This window comes from Schistocerca gregaria, chromosome 3 (genome assembly GCF_023897955.1).
Source record: "Schistocerca gregaria isolate iqSchGreg1 chromosome 3, iqSchGreg1.2, whole genome shotgun sequence".
Lineage (NCBI taxonomy): Eukaryota > Metazoa > Arthropoda > Insecta > Orthoptera > Acrididae > Schistocerca > Schistocerca gregaria.
The window spans coordinates 402,815,968-402,839,194 of record NC_064922.1 but is presented as its reverse complement, the minus strand read 5'-3'; the positions used below and the strand labels follow the sequence as shown (position 1 = coordinate 402,839,194).

General features: G+C 35.9%; 1 protein-coding gene across 3 annotated transcripts in view; it reads right to left on the bottom strand.

The window, feature by feature from the left end:
• Positions 1-23,227, bottom strand: part of LOC126356171 (teneurin-a) — a 2,471,974-nt gene that overhangs the window by 91,029 nt on the left and 2,357,718 nt on the right. For all 3 annotated transcript variants that reach the window (XM_050006926.1, XM_050006927.1, XM_050006928.1), the window contains 3 exons: positions 17,484-17,603; positions 3,287-3,474; positions 1,978-2,138 (listed from right to left, as the gene is read on the bottom strand). In XM_050006926.1, the coding sequence (XP_049862883.1) occupies positions 1,978-2,138; positions 3,287-3,474; positions 17,484-17,603 (469 nt within the window). The remainder of the gene's footprint in view (positions 1-1,977; positions 2,139-3,286; positions 3,475-17,483; positions 17,604-23,227) is intronic.

The window sequence follows — 23,227 nt, the reverse complement described above, 5'->3', positions numbered from 1 at the left end:
CCCAATACAGTATGTAATTTATTTTCCCTGAAAATGCTTATCTTCTCTTTTATATTTCATGTACAGTCCCACAGCAAAATTTAGTGCTTCTGCTTCTTGATGTTTTCTACAGTACAAAAATTCCTCATAATGAAGTGGCCAGTATCACTGTGATTTAAGTAGTCTGAAACTTCTTGCTGGCAGATTCATCTTTCACCATTTATTTTATTTTTTTCCTCTAAAATTAATCTCCAGATCTGTGCAATAATTTACAAATGCCTAAATTTGGAAAACAGTTTGCATGTGTCACAGATGGTGCAAACGTCACTAAATGTCTTACATGTCACAGATAAAACAGACAACTGCAACACTGGAGTGACTAGAAATTCAGACAAGACACCATGAAAACTGGTGGCAAGCATCACAACATTAACAAATAGTCATGTCATTGATTTCTTTATGAGCAATGACTGAACAAATACGTATTTAAGGCATTTTCCATATTAAATTATGCTTGCTGGATGTTTTAGTTATCCGACAGACATATTTTTACCAATTCTTTGATTACTGAGTCCTGAAAGATTACAACTAGGGCAAGGCTCTTAACACTTTTTTGTCCATTATGCTGTTATGTGGGTATTGAAAATTCAGACTTGTTGAACTGAAGAGGATGAATGTACAGTTTTTATTTGATACAGTGGGACAAAAAACCACTATACCAAATATAAATTGTGCATTCACAACAATCTGTTCCTTCGAAATACGAACTGGTTTTAAAAAAAATACTTCCTATTAATGGAAAATACCATCTGTTTTTCCCATTACCTTGTTTTATTCCTGTTCTTATGAGTGGTTGTGAATTTTTGTGCAAAAAGCCATTTGAATATAATGTATGAAATTGAAAATAGACTGTAAACAAACCAATTTTACATGGTAACATGATATTAAAGCCTGAGACTATGTAGACCTTGTTTCCTGTAAGGTCACCTACAGATTCAAATCTACATGGGTAGTTTTTCAGCAAATTAAATGCCACATAGAATAATGCTCTATACAATGAACTAGTATCTATAGAAACAAAAAAAAAAAAGAAAAAAGAAAATCTATGTTCTTCCAGCACCTTGGTGATTAATATTCCTGTGTTTCCTACTAACATATTCCGACAATTACATTAATTTCTTCTCTCCATGTGGTCCACAATAGATGTGTTGTCAACATGCCCTGACCAATATGGTGCACCATATAGTGATCAAGAGTTAGTTTTTTTGTAGTCTTCCTAAATAATTTATGATAATAAGTTGCACAGCTTTTAGTGAAAAGGTCCTCATTCGTTTACTTCCTATCCTGTCCTTTGATTTCTTTTAAAACAGTGCTCAGTTCAAGTATAAATAATGTAAAAAATAACACACAAACCTTAGTTTTTAATTACCCTGAAAATGGCTAGCAGTAAGCTGCTGTGAATTTCATCCATAGCGTACTGAACATCCTGCAATGTTCTGGAATTTCACTGAATATGCAACTCATCATAATCTTGTCTTACTTGTTCTCTACCTCCTCCTGTGCCTTTCTATTAGTTTGTAACTTCTCCTGCTTTTTGTCTTTACATTATTTCCATTTTTCAGCCTCTATTTTTCCAAAATTTTGCTGACACTCATGTAATTTATGTTTCTATTTTTTCTGTTACTGTTTTTATAACTCTTAACCATTATCAAACTGCTTCCTAAAGCACAGGATTAATTCCAATGTTACATCAGTTTGCTGGTCTATTTCTTGTGTCCAGTGTTACAATGACTTAACTTTTACATCTTTTGCATTTCAGTCTTCTTTCCTTTTATTGGTAACAAATTCTTTAAATTTCTTAAAGGGCATTATTTTACTACTGACCACCTGTAGCTGTCTCACTTTCTTTAACTGCTAAATAACAGCTACTGATAATTGTCAGTTCTCATATGCCTAGTTCCTTGTTTGTGTGTCCCAACCTTTAAACTAGTGCCTTACCTGAGTTTCTGCAAAAACTAAACTTCTTCCAGGAATGCCACCAACTTTCTCTGGCATCCAGGTTGACATAACAACCGGCCGCAACAACTCATGGTCATGGTCCAGGCATGGTTCCCGTTGCGCAATATTTGAAAACAGTGGCATACTGCTGAGAGGTACACCTGTCCAAACAACAATGGAGTGTTAATATGAACAGCAAGTACATAATTATGCATAAATTAAATGCCTAATGTCATAAGAACTGCAAAAGAAACATTTAACAAGTCAAGAACAACTGAATTAGAGACATCTACCAAGTAGTGTACAGCTTCCTTCTCATAACGCTGATGATGTAGCACACTGCAGATATAATCATGGAACGGACTCCCATTGACACTGAAAGTACTGGAGAACCATACTTGTCAACACCTAGATATGTCATTGAGATTGATAACAGTAGGGCAAAGGTGAAGATGTCCTGCTTCACTGAGTTACAGCTGAGTCCATCAGGATTGAAGACAGGTGATATAGGGGCAAATAAACAGATGAACGTGATGGAACAGTTTGTTTCCATATGGTCACTGATGAAGCATGATGGTGGACGTATCAGAGGCACCATTTCATCTATTGTAAATGTCAGCAACACTCCCCCTTTTTTTCTGAACTGTGCTCTGTTGGCAACAGAAATGCCTCACCTCATATGGTTATAGAATGCCCTTGGGGTCCAATGGTGCAAAAAGCAGATGTATATAACAAGCTGCCACCTGTCCTGGCCACTGGCAACACCTCTGAAGATATGCAAGGTGAACATTATGACCACAAACATACACACAATGTGTCTGTTGTCAACCCCATCTTCCACAGACAACACAGTAATATGTGGTTCCTGCTCCGGCACTAGAGGTGCGAGAGGCACTGCAATTAATGCTGCCATTGGTGTGTAGATTTTTTATCTATTCTGTTATACCTTCAAACTGATAAATAACTGTACTTCTAAGTGTGACTTATATCCCAGAAAAATATGTGCAAAGGTAATGAAGTGAAAAGTATCTGAATGTATCTATATATTCCTGTAACAAGTAAAGTGGTTCTACATGGCCATTATCTTTGTAAAAGTTATCAATAGATGAATAAAACTACTACTACTACTAATATTACTACTACAGTACAATATTGCAATACACTATTCGGAGAGAGAGGGAGTGGGAGAGGAAGAGAGTCATACAGAAAGGGGAGGTGTGGAGTGATTTTCCACCTCGGTGGGTTTACAACAGTAGATATTAATTAATTTCTTGCAGACAAAAAATAACATTTACAGAATTTTGCTTACCCATTCCAAGAGCAAGAGAGCCTGCATTTTCAGAATATATATCTGTGTCATCACTTAGCTGCATAGTCACAGGTGGCAAAACAACAATTTGGTTCCATGGCACAAAAACCGTCCTCGTTAGAGGTCTAAAGGGACTTCGCTGAAACTGTAGTGTTACTGCACCTCCACCGTTAACCAAGACATCAAACCTGTCAAATAAGAACAAGAAATTTAAATTCTATTAAAACGTTTAACTATTTATATGGCCAAGTTCTGCTGTATACAGGAACTGGCAAATTTATTTTGATTTAACTTTGCATTCTGATGCCCTACCTGCATCCGCAGTCATCAGATGCCCAAAGGAGGTAAGTCCTGTTTGCCACCTGTCTCCAGGTTGTGGAAACTTTTTTCTGTGTGTGTATTCATATTTTAACTGTTTGCTTATATTATATACAGAGGCAGAAAGAGGGGACCTACATGACTACAGCAAACTGTGCAGATTTGACCTGTACTCACTCACCATCCTTTCTCACAAATTAGTGTGGTGTGAGTTATGCTATACTAGCGGTAAAGCAGACCAGACACTACCACTTCATAATTATCAGTATCTCTGGTGCTACTCTTGGTTCCCTGTTGTGCGGTATAGTGTTTGTATCATAGCAGCTGTTATGGTCGTGGAGATATGAATGGTTGAAGTGGCCGCCACCACGTCATGGTGGTCACCAGAACACCTTGTATCTCTTTTGCATCAATGTATTTTACGAGAGAAATTATTTTAAATTCTCATGCTTTTAAAAATATTCTAAAATGTTATAGAAAGTTTTTAAATGTTCTAGAATATTCTCGAATGTTCTAGAATACAAGCTAGAAATGGCACACATCAATTTAACCAATGAGTTGTGCAACAGAGTACAGACAGAGGAAAAACTCACTAAAAATTTGTATCTGCTTACAGAAAGGAACTACATAAGCAGTGAATGGTGATGTTAGGGAACAGTTTTAGCAACAAAATGACATAATCCAACAAATAAATCCGAGAATACCTGGATAAGAAAAGAATATTTGAAGCTACTGATAAAATGATGAATCAAGACAAAAGTAAACTCCCAAATCCACTCAGTGTTCCATGTATGCCCTTGCTAAGAGACTCCTAAACAACTTCATAGAAGTGGAAATATTAACTGGGAAAGAGAAAGGCAAGTCAGTATTAATACTATGAATTCTATCCATTTCAACTAACTTACCATTCAGCCCTAAAAGATTCCAATCTCTGGTACAATTAGCCCATAGTATGACTATCAATAAAGCACAAGGACAAACATTTTAATGCAGTGGAGTGAATTTGAAAGAATCATGTTTCTCATCTGGATAACTGTATGTAGCATGTTTATATGATAAACTGCCACAAAACTTTTCCATCTTTGCTCCCGAAACCAAAACATCTAATCAGTTCATACAAATTTACTGTGGATAAGCTACAGGGTTTTTCAAAAATGACCGGTATATTTGAAACGGCAATACAAACTAAACGAGCAGCGATAGAAATACACCATTTGTTGCAATATGCTGGGGACAACAGTACATTTTCAGGCAGACAAACTTTCGAAATTACATTAGTTACAATTGTCAACAACAGATGGCGCTGAGGTCTGGGAAACTCTATAGTACGATATTTTCCACATATCCACCATGCGTAGCAATAATATGGTGTAGTCTCAGAATGAAATTACCCAAAACCTTTGACAACGTGTCTGGTGGAATGGCTTCACATGCAGATGAGATGTACTGCTTCAGCTGTTCAATTGTTTCTGGATTCTGGCGGTACACCTGGTCTTTCAAGTGTCCCCACAGAAAGAAGCCACAGGGGTTCATGTCTGGCGAATAGGGAGGCCAATCCACGGTGCCTCCTGTATGTTTCAGATAGCCCAAAGCAATCACACGATCGTCGAAATATTCATTCAGGAAATTAAAGACGTCGGCCGTGTGATGTGGCCGGGCACCATCTTGCATAAACCACGAGGTGTTCGCAGTGTCGTCTAAGGCAGTTTGTAGCGCCACAAATTCACGAAGAATGTCCAGATAGCGTGATGCAGTAATCGTTTCGGATCTGAAAAATGGGCCAATGATTCCTTTGGAAGCCCAGACCAGTACTTTTTGAGGATGGAGGGACGATGGGACTGGAACATGGGGCTTTTCGGTTCCCCATATGCGCCAGTTCTGTTTATTGACGAAGCCGTCCAGGTAAAAATAAGCTTCGTCAGTAAACCAAATGCTGCCCACATGCATATCGCTGTCATCAATCTTGTGCACTATATAATTAGCGAATGTCTCTCGTGTAGCAATGGTAGCGGCGCTGAGGGGTTGCCGCGTTTGAATTTTGTATGGATAGAGGTGTAAACTCTGGCACATGAGACGATACGTGGACGTTGGCGTCATTTGGACCGCAGCTGCAACATGGCGAACGGAAACCCGAGGCCGCTGTTGGATCACCTGCTGCACTAGCTGCGCATTGCACTCTGTGGTTGCCGTACGCGGTCGCCCTACCTTTCCAGCACATTCATCCGTCACGTTCCCAGTCAGTTGAAATTTTTCAAACAGATCCTTTATTGTATCGCTTTTTGGTCCTTTGGTTACAGTAAACCTCCGTTGAAAACTTCGTCTTGTTGCAACAACACTGTGTTCTAGGCGGTGGAATAAGGAATAAACCATGTTGTCCACAGCACACTTGCACGTTGTGAACAACACACGCTTACAGCAGAAAGACGATGTACAGAATGGCGCACCCACAGACTGCGTTGTCTTCTATATCTTTCACATCACTTGCAGCGCCATCTGTTGTTGAAAATTGTAACTACTGTAATTTCGAAAGTTTGTCCGCCTGAAAATGTACTGTTGTCCCAAGCATATTGCAACAAATGGTGTATTTCTATTGCTGCTTGTTTAGTTTTTATTGCCGTTTCAAATATACCGGTCATTTTTTAAACACCCTGTAGATGCTACACAAATGAAAAGATTAACTGCACTTTTTTTGCAACTGAGAAAAGAACTGGATAAAAGGACCAAGTAAAGCAGGTCCTTTTCAGCTAGTTTGAAATATAATGTAATAAGACTAAATTGACAGTTGATAGTACATGTTTAATTACCATGCTTTATCATATCTGGAAAAGTGTAAATTAGTAATGGCAACTGAAAGGTTACTTTCATACCAAGTTCTGTAGATTCCATTATGCAGCAAAACCTTAATAAATATGGATGGGATATGAGAAAATTATACATCCAAACACCACAATAATAAATAATCATCAATAATGTTAAACAGCTTATGTCATTAATACATGAGATAATATCTTCTGTTCATATATCATATTTTAGCTGGTATAAATGTGCTATTTAATTATCAAAAGTTGTCATTTTTCTTTTTGTTATACAGTTCATTTGCTATTTATCCAAACTGTTTAGCTCATATATTCTGAAAATGGATTTTGAACGTACATTTTTTGGCCATTTGCTTCAAACTGTCATCTGTACAACTCATTGTTACTTCCAGTTATTGGATTAGTGCATAAGTTTCTAGCATTCTTATTTTGCATTTTGGTGTTCCAGTTACTATGGATTTATTATCAACTGTCATCTTTTATTTGTAGTTCACTATTGCTATTTGAGCTTACATATTGTCACTTTGTCATTTGGAGATAGTAAGTGGAGCTGTGGATGCTAGAAAATGGAGCGCCAAGTGGATAAATTGAAACACATCTGATATACTCTTCTGTTGGAGTTCAATAGAGCAGTGACAGCAGTGCGGGCAGCTAGAAACATTTGCACTGTGTATGACGATAATGTCACTGGACAGTGCACAGCAAGAAAATAGGGCTTCCCTCTGAGAACCATGCCTCCATCCTTGCTACCCTCCCTGTTTTCCTTTCCCTGTTGCTTCATAACCTGGGTTGTGAGTAACTAAATCCACTTTCCCTTCTTCCCTTTCCTTCCCCTCTCTCCTTCCTGATGAAGGAACATTTATTCCGAAAGCTAGGAACGTAAATTTTCGGTTTTTTTTTTTTGTGTATCTATCGGCTGTACTGAGCTGAGGTAAGTACTGGCCAGCCCCACTATCTCTTTGTTAGTATTTGTTTCACATCTTTATATGAGATTTTCCATTAATTATTTAGAAAATAGTTTTCTCATTTTAAGGAGAGTTAGCGACTCTCCATGTTCAGGAAGACCTTCAGAGTTTGATGAAGATCATTTGGACCCAGTAATAAAAATGTGATCATTCCGCCATTGTCTGACATTTGTATGCAATGGGGAAGGTTCAAAAAACAGTGCGTGGGTACTGCATACTCTAAGCCAAAATCACAAAAATCAGCAGGTGGTCACACGTGCATCTCTGCTTTCTCATCTTTCTGCTAACATAAGATTGATCCCAGACAAAGCAGCAACTCCTTGTACAGAGACCTGCACGCATCCATAAAGGATAATTTTATGCATCTGGTGGAACAATGACAGTGTGATGTACTATGAATTGCTTTCCAAAGGTGTAACCAACACTACTGACATTTACTGTCAACAACTAAGATGTCTTGCAGACACAATCCAAGAATAACAAAAATGAAGACTGCATGAAGTGATGCTACTTCATAATAATGCCTGCCTGCATTCTTCTAGACTGACAAAAGAACACTAAACAGGAGGTGGGTTGGGTACTCTTTCCACATCCACCTTATTTGCCTGATCTTTACCCCCCTGATTTTCACCTTTCCCGCTCTCTATTGAAAACTCTTCAAGCAACTTCCTTTCCAGATAAAAATGTGTTCGAACAATGTTTGAGATTTTCTTCGCCTCAAAACCATGTGACTTCTATTGTCACAGAACTGAAAAGTTACCCCAGTTGACAGACCGTTGTAAATAGTGAAGGAGAATGTACTACACAGGGCTGTGATGTTTCAGCACTTTACATGAAAGTGGGTCAGTTAGAGAGGCTTTTTAACTCTCTCTATTAAAATGTAATCTGTTTTCTTCCAACACCCACTACTTCTAAATTTCCTACATAATATATACTGCAATAAATCGTAAAGTAATTCAGCATGATTGACTGTGAAAACATCACTACTTCTCAAGTTGTTTCAATGTACAGAAATGCACTACAGTCATTTGAGTAAAAATTTGAAGCACTTTGTGTATAAACATTACCAGATATTTTCAAATCAGCCTAATAATGGCGACTTCATCAAGAAGATCATGTATGAATGATCCTGATGTGTTTTGTTACATTTGTGGTTCTCTGACTACTCTCAAAAGTATGAGAGAGAACATAACCTCATTTGTCAAATAAGTATACCTATCTTATTTCAGTATAAAGTTAGGAGACCAGCACAAAACTTTTGCATCAAGTACTGTTTGTCATACATGAGTTGTAGGTTTGACAAAATGGATGCAAGGAAAAAAGAAATCTTTTCTGTTTGGGATTCAAATAACATGGAGAGAACAAGAAAACTATGTAGATGATTACTATTTTCGTGTGATGAAAGTTGGTTGGCTAACAAGAACAGTATGAAATCAGCATGAAATCTGAAATCAGACATAAGGCCCATACCACATGGCCCTGACATTCCAAGCCTGAACCCTCCACTACTTTTGAATCGTCATCATCATCATCATCATCATCATCATCGAGTGAAACTTCAGATCCTGATAATAACTGCACACTCTCAAAAGGATAACCAGAGCAGTTCACACAAGAAGAACTGAATGACTTGGTAAGAGATGTAGGAGATCTGGGTCTCTCAAAAGAAGCAACATACATTTTAGGGTCTTGATTAAAGAAAAAACATTTGCTTACTCTGGGTTCAACATCTACTGGTTTCAATCAAGACAATCATAATTTTATGACTATTTCATAACAGAAGGCTCTCTTGTTTCTTGTTTATAGTAAGAACACTGAAGGTGTGTTATCAAGGTGTGGTGTTCCTAGAAAACAATGAATGGAGGCTACATATAGATTCTAACAAAAGAAGCTTCAAGACCATTTGTCAAGAAAGTTCGTCAAAGCATTGCCTAAAGATGGTGACTGTTTTGAGTACATAAGTCCCTTTTTTCCTTTTTTTTTTTTCTTCTGCCCGAGTCCAAAAGGAATATTTGTGGGACCAAATATTAGAAGTTTGATGAAAGATGAAGTATTTGAAGAACGATTGGTTTCGGCAGGATTTAAGAATGTGGCTGACAATTTCTTTGGGAATAGGAAACACCCAGATTACGAAGTCAAGGTGAAAAATATGTTGATAGCTCAGAAACATTTAGGATTAAATTTGATCCATTTTTTCATAGCCATCTTGAATTCTTCCAACACAATCGTGGAAATGATAGTAAAGAACATGGAGAAAGGGCTCATCGAGACATGAAAGAAATACAATCATGTCATCAAGGCAGTTGGGATGAAGGGATGATGGCTGACTATTGTTGGTCTCTAAAAACAGATAATATGGAGGTAAAGGACAGAAGAAAAGCTTGAAGACAAAATTTTAGTATGAAGAGGAAGCAGTACTGAAATAGTGCAGTGTCTCTACAAGACTTGGAATATACTTAACTTAAATTGTGATTAGGTCTAATAACCAATGTGTGATGTTTGATTTTGTTTACTGTATACATTTGTAAACACTTTACATTTAACTAGTATAGCTGTAAGTGTCTTTATTACTATATTTAAGTGTCTTAATACTCTAAATGTATGACATTTTCTGGCAACATTATTACAGTTTCTCATATGTGGTAGCCAAAATCTTACTTCATATTCTTCAACACAGGCCAGCAATTAATAAAAAAACACCCCTCAGGATTAGACGACTTGAACAAAAATTTGATTTTGCAGCCCTGTGATACTGATGTGTGTCTGTTTTATTATTAAACATATGGAAAACAAACTACGAACTTATACACCAGCCTAATATTTTCCAAAACCTCTGCATACAAACCTTACAACTGTGACCGCATACCATAAGTTCAATGTGACCTCAAGCAGCTTCTCAAGGCTTTGGGTCCATTCCAAAATCTGACACCTGAATCCATCTCCCTCATCACACCGCAAGCCCATGCATTCCTGCCTTTTACTAATTCTGTAAACTCCATAAACCTAAACCCCACTGGTCTTCCTACTGGTTTCCCCATTGTTGATGGGTACAATGCACCCACATACGGAACCTCTGCCTCTGTTGACAAGCATCTACAAAGTATTGTCCATAACCTCCCGTCTTACATTCAAGACACTACTGACTTCCTTCACAGCCTCTCCAGTTCCTCTCCCCTTGCCACCACTCCTCTTGTTGGTCACTGTGGATGCAGCATCCTTGTTCACCAAATCCCCCATGCCCACAGCTGCAGAACATCCTTCTGATACCAGACCCACTATCTTTTTCCTAATTCTCTTAGCCAACCACATCCTGATCCACAATTACACTCTAAAAAATGACATACCACAAAGGAACTATCTGAATGGGATGGAAATTGGTGGATGTGAAGTACATGTACATAGAAACAAATAATTGCAACTTCTTAAAAACTGGATGATTTATTTAAGAGAAACAGCTTAATGAATTGAACAAGTCAGTAACACATTGTTCCACCTCTGGTCTTCATGCAAGCAGTTATTCAGCTTGGCATTGCTTGATAGAGTTATTTGATATCCTTCTGAGGGCCAAATTCTGCCTGACTGGTATGTCAGAGCATCAAAATCCTGAGATTGTTGGAGCGCCGCACCCACAATGTGCCACATGTTCTCAGTTGGCGAACCAAGGTAGGATTTGGGAAGCACAAAGTGTGGGTGGGTATTATCTTACTGAATTGTAAGCCCAGAATGGCTTGCTATGAAGGGCAATAAAACGAAGCATATAATATTGCCGATTTACTGCTGTATAACTCCTAAAACCCCTAGTTCACCCACATTTACACTTTGAGTCACTGTATCTCGGTGAGAGACAAAACAGTAGGTTGACATATTTTTATCCAGTAGTGTCATATGATGTAATGTTCTGGGATGACTCCTACTTAGAAAAGGAAGTCTTCATTACTAAAAAATGTGCTGTAAGAATAACATTTTGTGCTCACACACAATCACATTGCAGACATCTGTTACAGGAGGTAACTGACTTCTGTTTCACAATATATTTCTCCTGTCATGAAGGTTGTTGCAAATAATCCACTGCAGTTTAAAAAGAACAATGATGTGGATCCATCAGCAGCTGATCATGTTTTACAAAACAGGAATTTATCATCTCATATCCTAATAGGATAAATATCTTAACATGTGTGGTGATTACTTTTCATCGTACAATTACATAGTCTTGTTGTGGCAGTTGTTCATTTTTCATTTGACAGCCCCTCAAAATATTAGAATACTAATCAATAATGCAATATTTTTTTATGCTTTTTGCACAAAAGTAGAGAATGAAAAAAATTGAAAAATGCATGAAATGTTTTGTCAACTGATTTTTCTAAAAGTAAGAAATGGGATAGATTAGAGAAATATTCGACCTGCCTCATTTGCTGTATATGAGAATCATCCAGAGGCACATAAAATGTTTGTCTAATATACTTTATTCCTTTGTTTTAAGTACATTATTTCACAAAACATTTGTAAATTATTTTTTCAATTTTTCATTATAATGTGTAAGAAAAGATGGTGGGTATGAATTATTAAGACATAATTGTTTAACGAAACTTGTAGAAGGTTAGCAGGTAGCAATATTTATAAATGCATATGTAATGTGAATGTTAAATGACTCATTTCACATCATTACAATTAACCATACACATGATCCAACTAACTAACAGAAATGAAAATTCTAAATTTTATTTTTGTTACAGTTGTTGATTGGTATGGCACAAAACAGTTTCAGTTAATGGCTAATAAGTAGTGGGAAGATTTCTGGATATGTGCATAGATGTTAGGATTTTAAGTGTACATCTTGTTTATATATATATAAATGCATGTAATGACTTATCTGTCAACTGCGTCTTGTTCTTTCAGCGAATTTAAAAATGGGCATCATATATGAAAGAAAATACACACAGCTATTGACGGGGTCACATATCAACAGCCTGAAAATACTTGAAGTGTTACACCTTTATGGTACCCTGTGTGTTGCTTTTCAGACAGCCCTCCTCCACAGGTGAACCACCAATGAAAATAGCATATCACAGAACATGATTACTATTACCATGAAGCGGATATAAAACTATCACCATTGTGGTTACTTGGCATTTATTTACGACACAAATAACAATTGCTGAGCAATCTGAACTGGTGGAAACAAGAAGAAAGATCTCTAACATCTCATAAAAATCTACTTATGAAATAGTATGTAATACATTCTTCCATCTCGTGTGTATAGTTTCCAAAGAAACCATACAGATAAAATTAGACAAATGAAAAATTGGACAGAGGTATACTATCAGGGAATCTTTCTGCACTCCATCCTTTACTGTAATGGGAAGAAATATTACATACAAGATGTTCCACGAAGGGGTTTACACTGCATGAATGTTAATAACTGAGAAGATAATAATGATAACCTCATCCAATTCTAATTATATGGCGCTCTCATGATTAGTGTGGGTAGCCATACATTTGTTTTTCTTTGTTTATTTTCAGTTGCCAGTAACTACAAGTAAGATGGTTGGAAACTTGTCCTTGAAGCAAACAAAGTGGATTTTAAGGCATTATTAGAAATGTGAAAACATAAAAGAAATGCACAAACGATGGCAAGCAGACTTTGATACTGTGCCACTGTCACATGTAACAATACTGAAATCGTGCAACACCTTTGAGAGGGAGAGAGTATGCATGACCTGGAGAAGGAATGGTACATCATGAAGAAATCAGTAGTGGACCAAAGAGGAGTGCCTGCAGTGGTATAAGCTTTCACAGGATCCCCAGGAAATACATTCAGCACACTGCACGTGAATCAGGTGTAAGCAAATCAAACATTCAGTGCATTTTATAGCAATCAAAATGAAAACCTTACATTCCCAAGTTGCTTTACACAACGAATGAGGATTATCTGGATAGATGCTTCAAATTTTGTGAATGGATTTGTGATAGTGAACAGGTGGCAGCTTTCACTGCTGTGCTTGGCCTGATGAGACAAAGTTTAAATGAAATTGAACCACCAGTCATGATAAGTGTGTGTACTGGGTAACAGATAATCCCCATGTTAAGGAGGAACAAGATGTTAAGCTTCCTGTGTTATCAGTGTGGTGTGGTATGGCTTACCATTGTGATGCATGACAATTGCTAGATGAAACACTTGCTGAGTTGTGGATAGGCCAAAGAGGAAGAGTTGAGTTTTCACCAAGATCTCCTGATTTATGTTGTTAGATTTCTTTCTGTGGGGAACTCTGAAGGACAACATCTACTTTACAATGCCATGTGCATTGGATGCCATGAGAGAGATGACTGTGACTGTCTTTGAATCCATTCTAATGGCAACCATAAAACTTGTGTCAATCTGTTCCACAGTACTTTATTGCTGCTAATGGAGGACATACTGAATATCTTCAACAGTAAAAGATCATCAGTAATGTCAAGACCATCTATGTGACTTAGAAATTCATAGTTTTTGTTACTTTTGTTTGCGTCATTAAAGTTCAGACACTGTAAACCCCTTTGTGGAGCATCCTGTATATTACAATAAACGGTAAGGGGTATAAGTGTAGATACAATTATAAATGTTATGATTTCAATTAGGTAATTTCAATAAAACCTCAGCAGCATCATTTAAAATAAACTATACCCAAATATTTTGCATGCCTTATTCTCTGAAACGAGGAAATATGTTTAATTATGCATGAAGGAAAATGTTCTGTAATCACATGTGGAAATTTAACAGAATAAACTTCTACTCTGCAAGAACAGTCAGTTACATTGGAGCACATTTTTCTCAGTATTTTAGTTATGATGAAGGATATGAAGTGAATGGAAGTAGTATTTTACACACAATACACCAGAGGTTTGTGATCATTTTTCATATAAAGCAGAAGTATGTTTCTACAGATTGTAATAGTTATTCACTCTCTCTCTCTCTCTCTCTCTCTCTCTCTCTCTCTCTCTCTCTCTCTCTCTCTCTCTACAGTGACTATACAGATGAGATTGCTGAAATTGAAAGAGATATGGTCTAAAGCAGACTGCCAATATACATATGGAGTGATCACGAAGTTGCCATCTGAGGACAACGATGCAGTGTATATGCAATGTTAGCATGGCTCCAAGGTAGGTATATCAGTACCAACATGTAGCCAAGAGATCAGTGTGACATTTGTATTTTACTGACATGCGTGCAGTAACTGCAGAAATGTGAATTATGGCTACATCATTACCAAATGTGTCTAAACAGAAACCATGTGCTACTATGCTTTTCTTGGCTGCTGAATGACAAACGCTGGTATACATCCATCAGAGAATGAAGAATGTGTACGAGACACCAAATGTGTTGAATACTGTGGTTGTGCCAAGTTCCATGCTGGATGCTCCTGCCTCATGATAATGCATGTCCCCACATTGCAAATTTCATAACGTAGAAGTTATGCCAACTCAAGTAGGAAACACCCACCTTACAATCCTGATCTCTTCCTATGTGATTATCCTGCCTTCAGTCAGTCAAAAAACGCTTTGAAGAGTCAACAATTCCTGTCAGACAAGGATATGAAGCAAGCAGTTTTGGATTTCTTCACACAGCATGACACATTGTTTTACCAAACAGATATCTTAACCCTTTAACTGTTCTGGACGTGTTAACATGCACACTTTTGTACCTGTCTGTGTGCTCTGAACGTGTCTAGGTGCGCCACCAGTCCTTCTACCTGATACTCTGAACATGTCTACGTGTAGACAGAGCACACAGCATTCAGAGCACACAGGGACAGGTACAAAGACGTGCGCATTAACACGTACAGAGCAGTTAAAAGGTTAAACCTGGTGCATCAGTGGGATGATTGCCTCAATGTTCACAGTGATTTTGCCTAATTGGCATACCAGTTCTGGATTTATAGCCTTCAAATGGGAACTTTTTGATCACCCTTAATATTTTGAATGAGTAGTGAAGCTTGAACAATGACATGTTTGCAGACACAAGATGAATGACTGACCATTTCTGTATCCTGACCCTAATGTGGGACAAAATTTGGAGTATAGAGATTTGGAGAAAATGTACAAGTGTCATGACACCTCTAAAATACCATGAGAGAGAAAACAATGTGAAAAATTTATCTAATTTGTCGTGTGAACACTGATTCTACCTAGGTCACCATGTATTTCAACCAGAAATAGTGTGTTTTTTAATTTCAAGGCAAGTTCGCAATTTCATTTTTGTGTGCAATTTTTGAAAACAGATGTAGCGGTCTTATTGGGGGGGGGGGGGGGGGGGGCTCGAAGCATAACATGTTTTTGAGTTTTTGCTGACCTGCAATGTAATGCTTTGTTTCTGAGGGAGCTGTGTCAAACCTTTTTGCAACAGAATAAGAAAAAGGCCTCCACTACAGCAGAATGGAAGAGTTGAAATGCAATTTTTTTTAATAGCTGGTACTGTGGTTGTGGTCATATAACATTAAAGTGTAAAGGTATGCATGAGCTGCCTGGTCTTTGACAAGATTACTGCAAGAAATATTGCTACCAATTGCATATTATATTCTTACTGTTCATTTACCACAACAAATACTTTTTTCACTATAGCTGCATGACCTCAAAAGCTTATGCATTATGAAATCATGAGAAGAACGAAGAAATATGATACTATTATTGATTGGAGGATAATTCAAAGAGAGATACTTCTGAGATCAAAGCAGGTTAACTGCTTTGTCAGTTATCTTTATGATTCTACAAGTATTTACACCACAGTGTATTATCAAGCCAGAGATGCTGTTTTATATTACATTAAACAAATCATTAAATTTTACAAGTTCCTCCCATTAAAAGTTGCTGTAGTATGATACTGTACATTTACTACAAAACATCAATAACTTTATGCAGAAAATGCGCAGATCAGTTAAATGTCTGTAAGTTTAATTGCTTTATTACCTTGTTACAATGCATCTTAAGAAACATTATGAATTTCTATATGCTACAAACCAAAATTTATTTTGTAATATTAGACTCTAATATGCAACATACAATTCATAACTGATATCTGATGTATATACTGAAGTTTTATGTTAGAATTATATCTTAAATATTGAGCAAAAAAGTACTGTTCAATATTCTCAAGGAAAGGTCTCAGTTGTACATCAGAATATTTTAGATTTTCTCGGAGGAGGAGGAGGAGGAGGAGGAGGAGAAGATTAGTGTTGAACATTCCATTGACAATAGGATGGAGAAGGAGATCAGCCATGCCCTTTTGAAGGAACCATCCTGCCATTTGCCTTCGGCAATTTACGGAAATCATGGAAAACTTAAATCAGGATGGTCACATATGGGTTTGGATCATCATCTTCCCGAAACGCAAGTCCAGTGTGCCAACTACTGTGCTACCCTGCTCAGTAGTTTTCTCATCTTCATTTTAATTGCTTGTGAAGAAAATGGATAAACACTCATGTCAGGTTCCTGTAATAAGGGAAGGTTGAGCAGGAATTAGCAGCCTGAGGTAATTATAGCTTTGCAGATGGAGACAAGCATCACTGAAGAAGGACGGCAAACTAAAATTACCAGGATTTTTTCAAAGAAATCTTCTTCTTATTCATTTTAGTTGAATTAAATATCACAGAAATGCTCAGTCTGGAAGTGGAGGTAGTAATTTTAACACAGCTACACATGAATGCAAGTCCAGTGCTTAACAGTACACCATATTGCTTCATACAAACGTTCAAAGGCATGGACAGTTGATTTAAAAATGGGCAACGATCAGGGAACTGGCTTACACAGCTACAATAATTTATACAAGAAAGAGAAATGGGCAAGATCTTGGTTATTTTAGAAGTGCTCTGTTGGAACATGTTGCCAATATTATCATATTTGATAAAAACATTAGTATTACGTGCAGCTTCATTTTTAAATTTTTACATACTACACACAAGAATAGTTATATACAATCATAATTTACATAACATTTTTATTTGTTTCCCTTTCAGTCAATAAAATATGATTAGTCCACAAAACATTCTCATAAATTATGCAAGTTTGTGTATGATAAAAATATGTTGTTATTTGATGAGTAATAATGTGTATTGATTCAGTACTTACCAACCACCAGCTCTTGTAAGGGTAAATCCAAATCTAGAGTCACGATCAACACTGACTCTAATTCCAACTATCCCTAAACCTTGTGGTGTTACTACCTGTCCTCTCATGACAGAAACTCTCCTATTTGCAAGGGAGCAGAAAATAAATATATAAGCAAAACATAGAGGAGCACAAAATAATGTTAAAAATACAAAACAGACTAACTTTGATAATGAATTCTGAATGTTTTTCGTTACTGCTCTGATCATTTAAGTGATTAATACATAACTTCCCATATAAATAAACTGTTATTTACTCTGATAACATGCTTTTCCTTTTACCATGTTACAGAACGTCACAATTTTGATGGCTGAAATGCCTCTGAAGTACAGCTTTCTTCCTAGTGTATTTAAACATGGTTGTGTTTAACCTTATAGGCAACAAACATAACTTTTAGCGCTTTATATTGATATTTGTTTTCTCAGCAACTACCAACTGGTACAAATACCTAAGATAATATCTATTTAATATGTTGAAAAAATTGATTTTCATGTCTCTAAACTCACCAGTTTCATACCATAGAATCTGAAAACAAGTCTTGATAAAAATCGAATGTAGAAGGGCATGCTGCACAAACACAAAATGAGTATAGACACATTTACCTCACATTTATGTTTAGACAAACGTGTCTATTACTTCACAGTAACAATATTAGTTTCTTTATTCTCTCTCTGAAATAACATCTTAGATGCTAATAAATGTGATATTCATAATACAAACTGCTGATACAAATAAACAACTACTAAAATAAATTACAAATAATATTAAAAATAAAAATGCATGATTATGCTGCATGCAATTTAAAAAGAGAACCTGGGATAGGAGCAAGATCATCAGAGTTAACAGACAAGAATAATGTACACATTTTGCCTCCCTACACTATTGCTTTTAATGTTTAAAGATTGGAACTTGCTCCCTAATCCATATGTGGATCTAACCATTCAACTGGTTTAATTAAGCATATTTCTCCACCTTCTCCTTCCACAGTTTTCTCATCCCATCTTTCACCAAGTCTCATGTTGGGGACTGAACCTCTCAACATGAACTTGGTTATCGCTAATCATCTTGTTTCAACTTAAGCTAGTTTCTTTCCTCTCCTCAATTCTGTTCCATAGCTTCTTTATCCTGACTTTTTCTGATTCACTTCTGCTCTACCTCAAACATTATGTTTTTATATAGATTTACTTTACTTCATTTCTCAGCTTTCCATCAACGCATATGTGACTTATTCCAAAATATTACATTTATTAAGTCACCTATCTATTGCTTTATGTTCAGTATTAGTGATCTGAACTTTAAATCTTCATTATTACAGCTTTTGTTATTCCCATTTTTTTATCTAGCATTTGAAGTGACTCCTTCATCTATGCTAGTTTCTGAAACTTCTTTCTGGCACCTCCTTGGCTTTCATTCCGATGAAGATATTCTTTGTAATAAAAAAGCATGAGGTACTTGTTTTCTCTGTCAGTGTGTTAGTCAAAATGCCTTTGGTTCTTCCAGTTAGTAAGCTGTTGTATAGTATAAAATAAAGACACAGACAATCAATATAGAACTAATTTGTATAATGTATTTTGAAGATATGTGCAGAGTGGACAGATATCTGAATTTCCATTGTGTTAGCTACTGACACTGTAAGCAATGTGCATAATTAAAATAGGATAAATGCGATAACCAGTTACACATTTAGTCCTCAATTAGAATCTGATGTTTGCTAGTGTTACTAACACTATACACTTGGCTAGTTTCATTCATATCTTACTCTGTATTTTTAAAAGAAATGTATTATCTTTACAATAATATAGCTTTATATACATAGTTATGAACTAATCGTTTCCTACCAATGGAAAACAGGTATTAATTCTAGATTTTATTTGATGCTATTATTTCTTTAATGACAGAATATTCAATTTCTTTTTCTACTACTTTTCTACTTATCTTCATTACATTAACCTAAAATTCAGGATTGAAACAATAAAGAAAAATGAGGAAAGTCAAACCTACCTGCAACTGACTGATGTATAACATAAAAAACACTTAACAGCACCATAATTTGTCGAGATATTGAGATACCACTTTTATCCTAGTTTAAGTGCATATTATTACACACACAACCACAAAAAAACCACTACAACAGATCAACAACCATAAGTGTATGGTGTGTTTCAATGAATGTGTGTGTTTACTTAAAAGTACGAATGGAATGAAGTGGTAGCTCAATACCTTTCAGTCTCTGTGCCGTTGTGTGTTTCTATGTGCCATGCATCAGCTACTGATGAGATGATGTTTTATCTCAAATCAGTTTACTGGAGTTAGAGTATTTAATTCTGAAATCTGTTGTATGGCATTAATGCAAAGAAGGGTAGTTAAACATTACATACAGCCTGTTTTTACACAGCTCTTAAGCACCCTTAACAGTCTCATGCACCCTCAAAATACATTGTATGCTTCCAGAATTAATATTTGTGTGTAACTATCATGAAGAGACACAAGTTTCTTTACTGACATGATAAAAATTATGTCAACTGACTCTGGTGTCATAACTTCACATAAGTTCAGAACTGATATAATTTGGTCTTTCCATGAAAATGAGTAATGTTGGTAGTGTCACAAACAAACTTTAACAACTGCAAAACATCATTAAATGGATTTACAATCCAAAATGTTATGTGATCAGGTCAGTAACTTCAAACATTCAGAAAATTTAGTGTCTCAATACTTTAGAAGCTAGTATTATCCATAATAATAAGGAGAGATATCTGCAGTAGACTACTCGCTATAAAAATTGATGCTATTCACTCCTATGACAAATTTGGCCATGTTAAGTCCACCATGACATTTACTTTGAATCATCATCATCTCCATTGTTGATATTTTGCATTTAACTTTATAGTGAACATAACTGCACAAATCTCTCATATAATATATAACCTATTATCATGCATTTGCAATAACAACAAAAACAGATGAAAAATAATTTATAAAAGAGAGAAAGATAAAAAGCAATTAAAAAATCTAAAATAGTGCATTTGTGCAACACACAAAGGTAAAAGGAAAGTAACATTAAGACAAATATAGCATAAAATGGATTACACAAAACATTTTTAAATTAACATATATTTGTAATCTTAACTACTTCATAATAAGGTATAATTGAAAAATTTTCCAGACACATGACACTGGCTGCTTTAGCCATGACAGGAGAAAAACAATTTTAATTGCAAAATTTCCTTTTGAGAATGTAAAACTCAAACACCTATTTTTGCACTTTCAGAGCTGGAAAGCAACAAGACTCATAAGTGACAGACTTATTATACATTGTGAGAGCATATGTAACTTAGCTCATGCAGCTTTGAACAAGAGAAATGTGAATTTGTTTGGGAAGAAAGATAAGAGAACAATGTCCACACTGACACGATGAGAGTATTATGAAAGCAAATCTGTCATACAATAAGAAATTTAATGTGTTGCTGTTAATCAAAGATAAAAATGATTGTATAATCAATAGCCACCACATAGTTATTAGGATTAAGTAACTGATTAAGGATGAATAGGAGGAAAGATTAGTGTTTAATGTCCCATTGACTACGAGGTCAATTAGAGACAGGCACGGTGGATGAACAGTAAGAAGACAATGTAAATACTGCTGTGGGGTGAACAAATAACTTCATGGTATTTTCAATTAAATAGCTACAAAACAAATAACTGGATATACTATGGTTAAGGGACAACCTTGATGAACACACAAATTTCACTAAAGTGTGACTATAGTAAGTTAGCAGATCTGTGCAAAAACACAAAGAATTGTCGAAATGGCACTAAACACGATGATAAAAGGAACTGCTCTGGATAGAAGACACACAAAAAATGCATGACATGAGACTACATGGAAATAAATTAAAATAAGTGTGAAGCACAACTGGGTAATGGGTAAAGAAGAATGTACACACAAAGAGGGGACTGCATCAAAGGGGCAAAAGAGAGACAAAAGAGGAAAAAACAGGAGGGTAATACCAAAGGAGGAAGCAGGGCTTATTTCAAGGAGTCACATACTGCAGAAATCTATTCATAATAACAGTCTCCCAAATTCTGTTGCACCACATTTTATTATCCAAACAGCATGATGGATTTAAAGAGATACTTTACTGTGACACTGCACTTCTAAATGCTATTGTACATGACATTCATCCTGCAGTTAAATATATATAATAAATGAAAACTGGCCTGATCATAATTTTGTAATAAAATCTGAGACAAGCACAATATATACTATATTTTGCAGGAAGTGCATTATTGGACCTACATTGATGCTGTTGTTGTTATATATATGATATACATTATAAACCACAGTTGTTGGTGACCTGAATGCTACTTTTTACAGCTGCTCAACAAACATGTAACTAAATGATTTCTTTCAAAATTACTTAAATGGTTTTCAAAAGTGTAGCTGAAGCCTGTCATAAAATTGTATTTGCACTTCCCATTACAGATTTATTTTCATTACGCCAATAATCAACACTGCATTTCATACTTCGATAATGGTGGTAAAGGGCAAAAAAAATAAGGATGGCATCACATGTACTAAATTATGTACACTGATAGATATCACATGGTTATAAACACGGGACTCCTACACTATTTAACAAAAAAAAAAAAAAAAATTACAGCAAATTACTGGGAAAATATCGTGCATTACAGAATTTTCCAAGACTCTTAAAAATGTTTTTCTCCTGTCAAGATAATTGTGTTGGATTGGTATCACATTTTACACTTGCAGCCTGATCTTGTAGCATAAAGATACTGTAGTATTATGAAGAGAATTATCACAAAACTCATTTCACTGAACACAAACAGCAAATTTTAAAGTATCCTTCAAGTTTGTATTCTATGTACCACAACCTGTGGTGGCTCACCTCAGATCCTGAAACACTTACTTTCTTTTTCTGTGGACCACTCATGTTATAAAGGAGGTTATGTAAAAATTATATGAATAATCACTATAATTTCCCATCACCTGTGGGCACACATAGCAAATACAGAAATGTAACATCTGGAAATTTTTACTGTTTTATCTTCTAGAAGCTTCAGATGTGCAGCTCCACGGTGGCAGCATTTGTGAGAAAGAATCTTGGTAAATCACGTTGATTAAGATTATTTTGTCTTGAGTAAATGCATTGTACCAATGTTATATCGACACAAATTATGCAAAGTGTATTAGAATTTCAGAATTAATCTAGTGAAAACAAGGATGTATTACTGATAATATATGAATGTCTAAAACTGGACTTACAATTCTCTTACACTGTGGGACATTCATATCAAAGCAAAGCAATCTCTCTCTTTCTCTCTTTTTTTTTTTTTTTTTTTTTTGTTCAAATGCCAAATCCATAACCTAACTGTTTCCCACGTTCTTATCCTGCTATCATTTTGGTCCTGTCGTATTTTTTTATAGGCATAAATTTCTGCCTTTCACTTATTCTTCTGTGAAATATTAAAGTTAATACAGTTTTTGCATAGGAAACATTGTTTGGGCATATTTTTAAGGAAAAGAACTTGCTAAATAAAGGCTTGAACTGTGTGTCATGATAATGGGCCAGTACAATACTAACTCTAACAACCAAAAGAACACCCAGCAGTTATTAATACTGCTACAAGCTATGGTGCATGTAATAGTTAGCATCACTGTTTGATGTGCCGTGGGTTGCTGT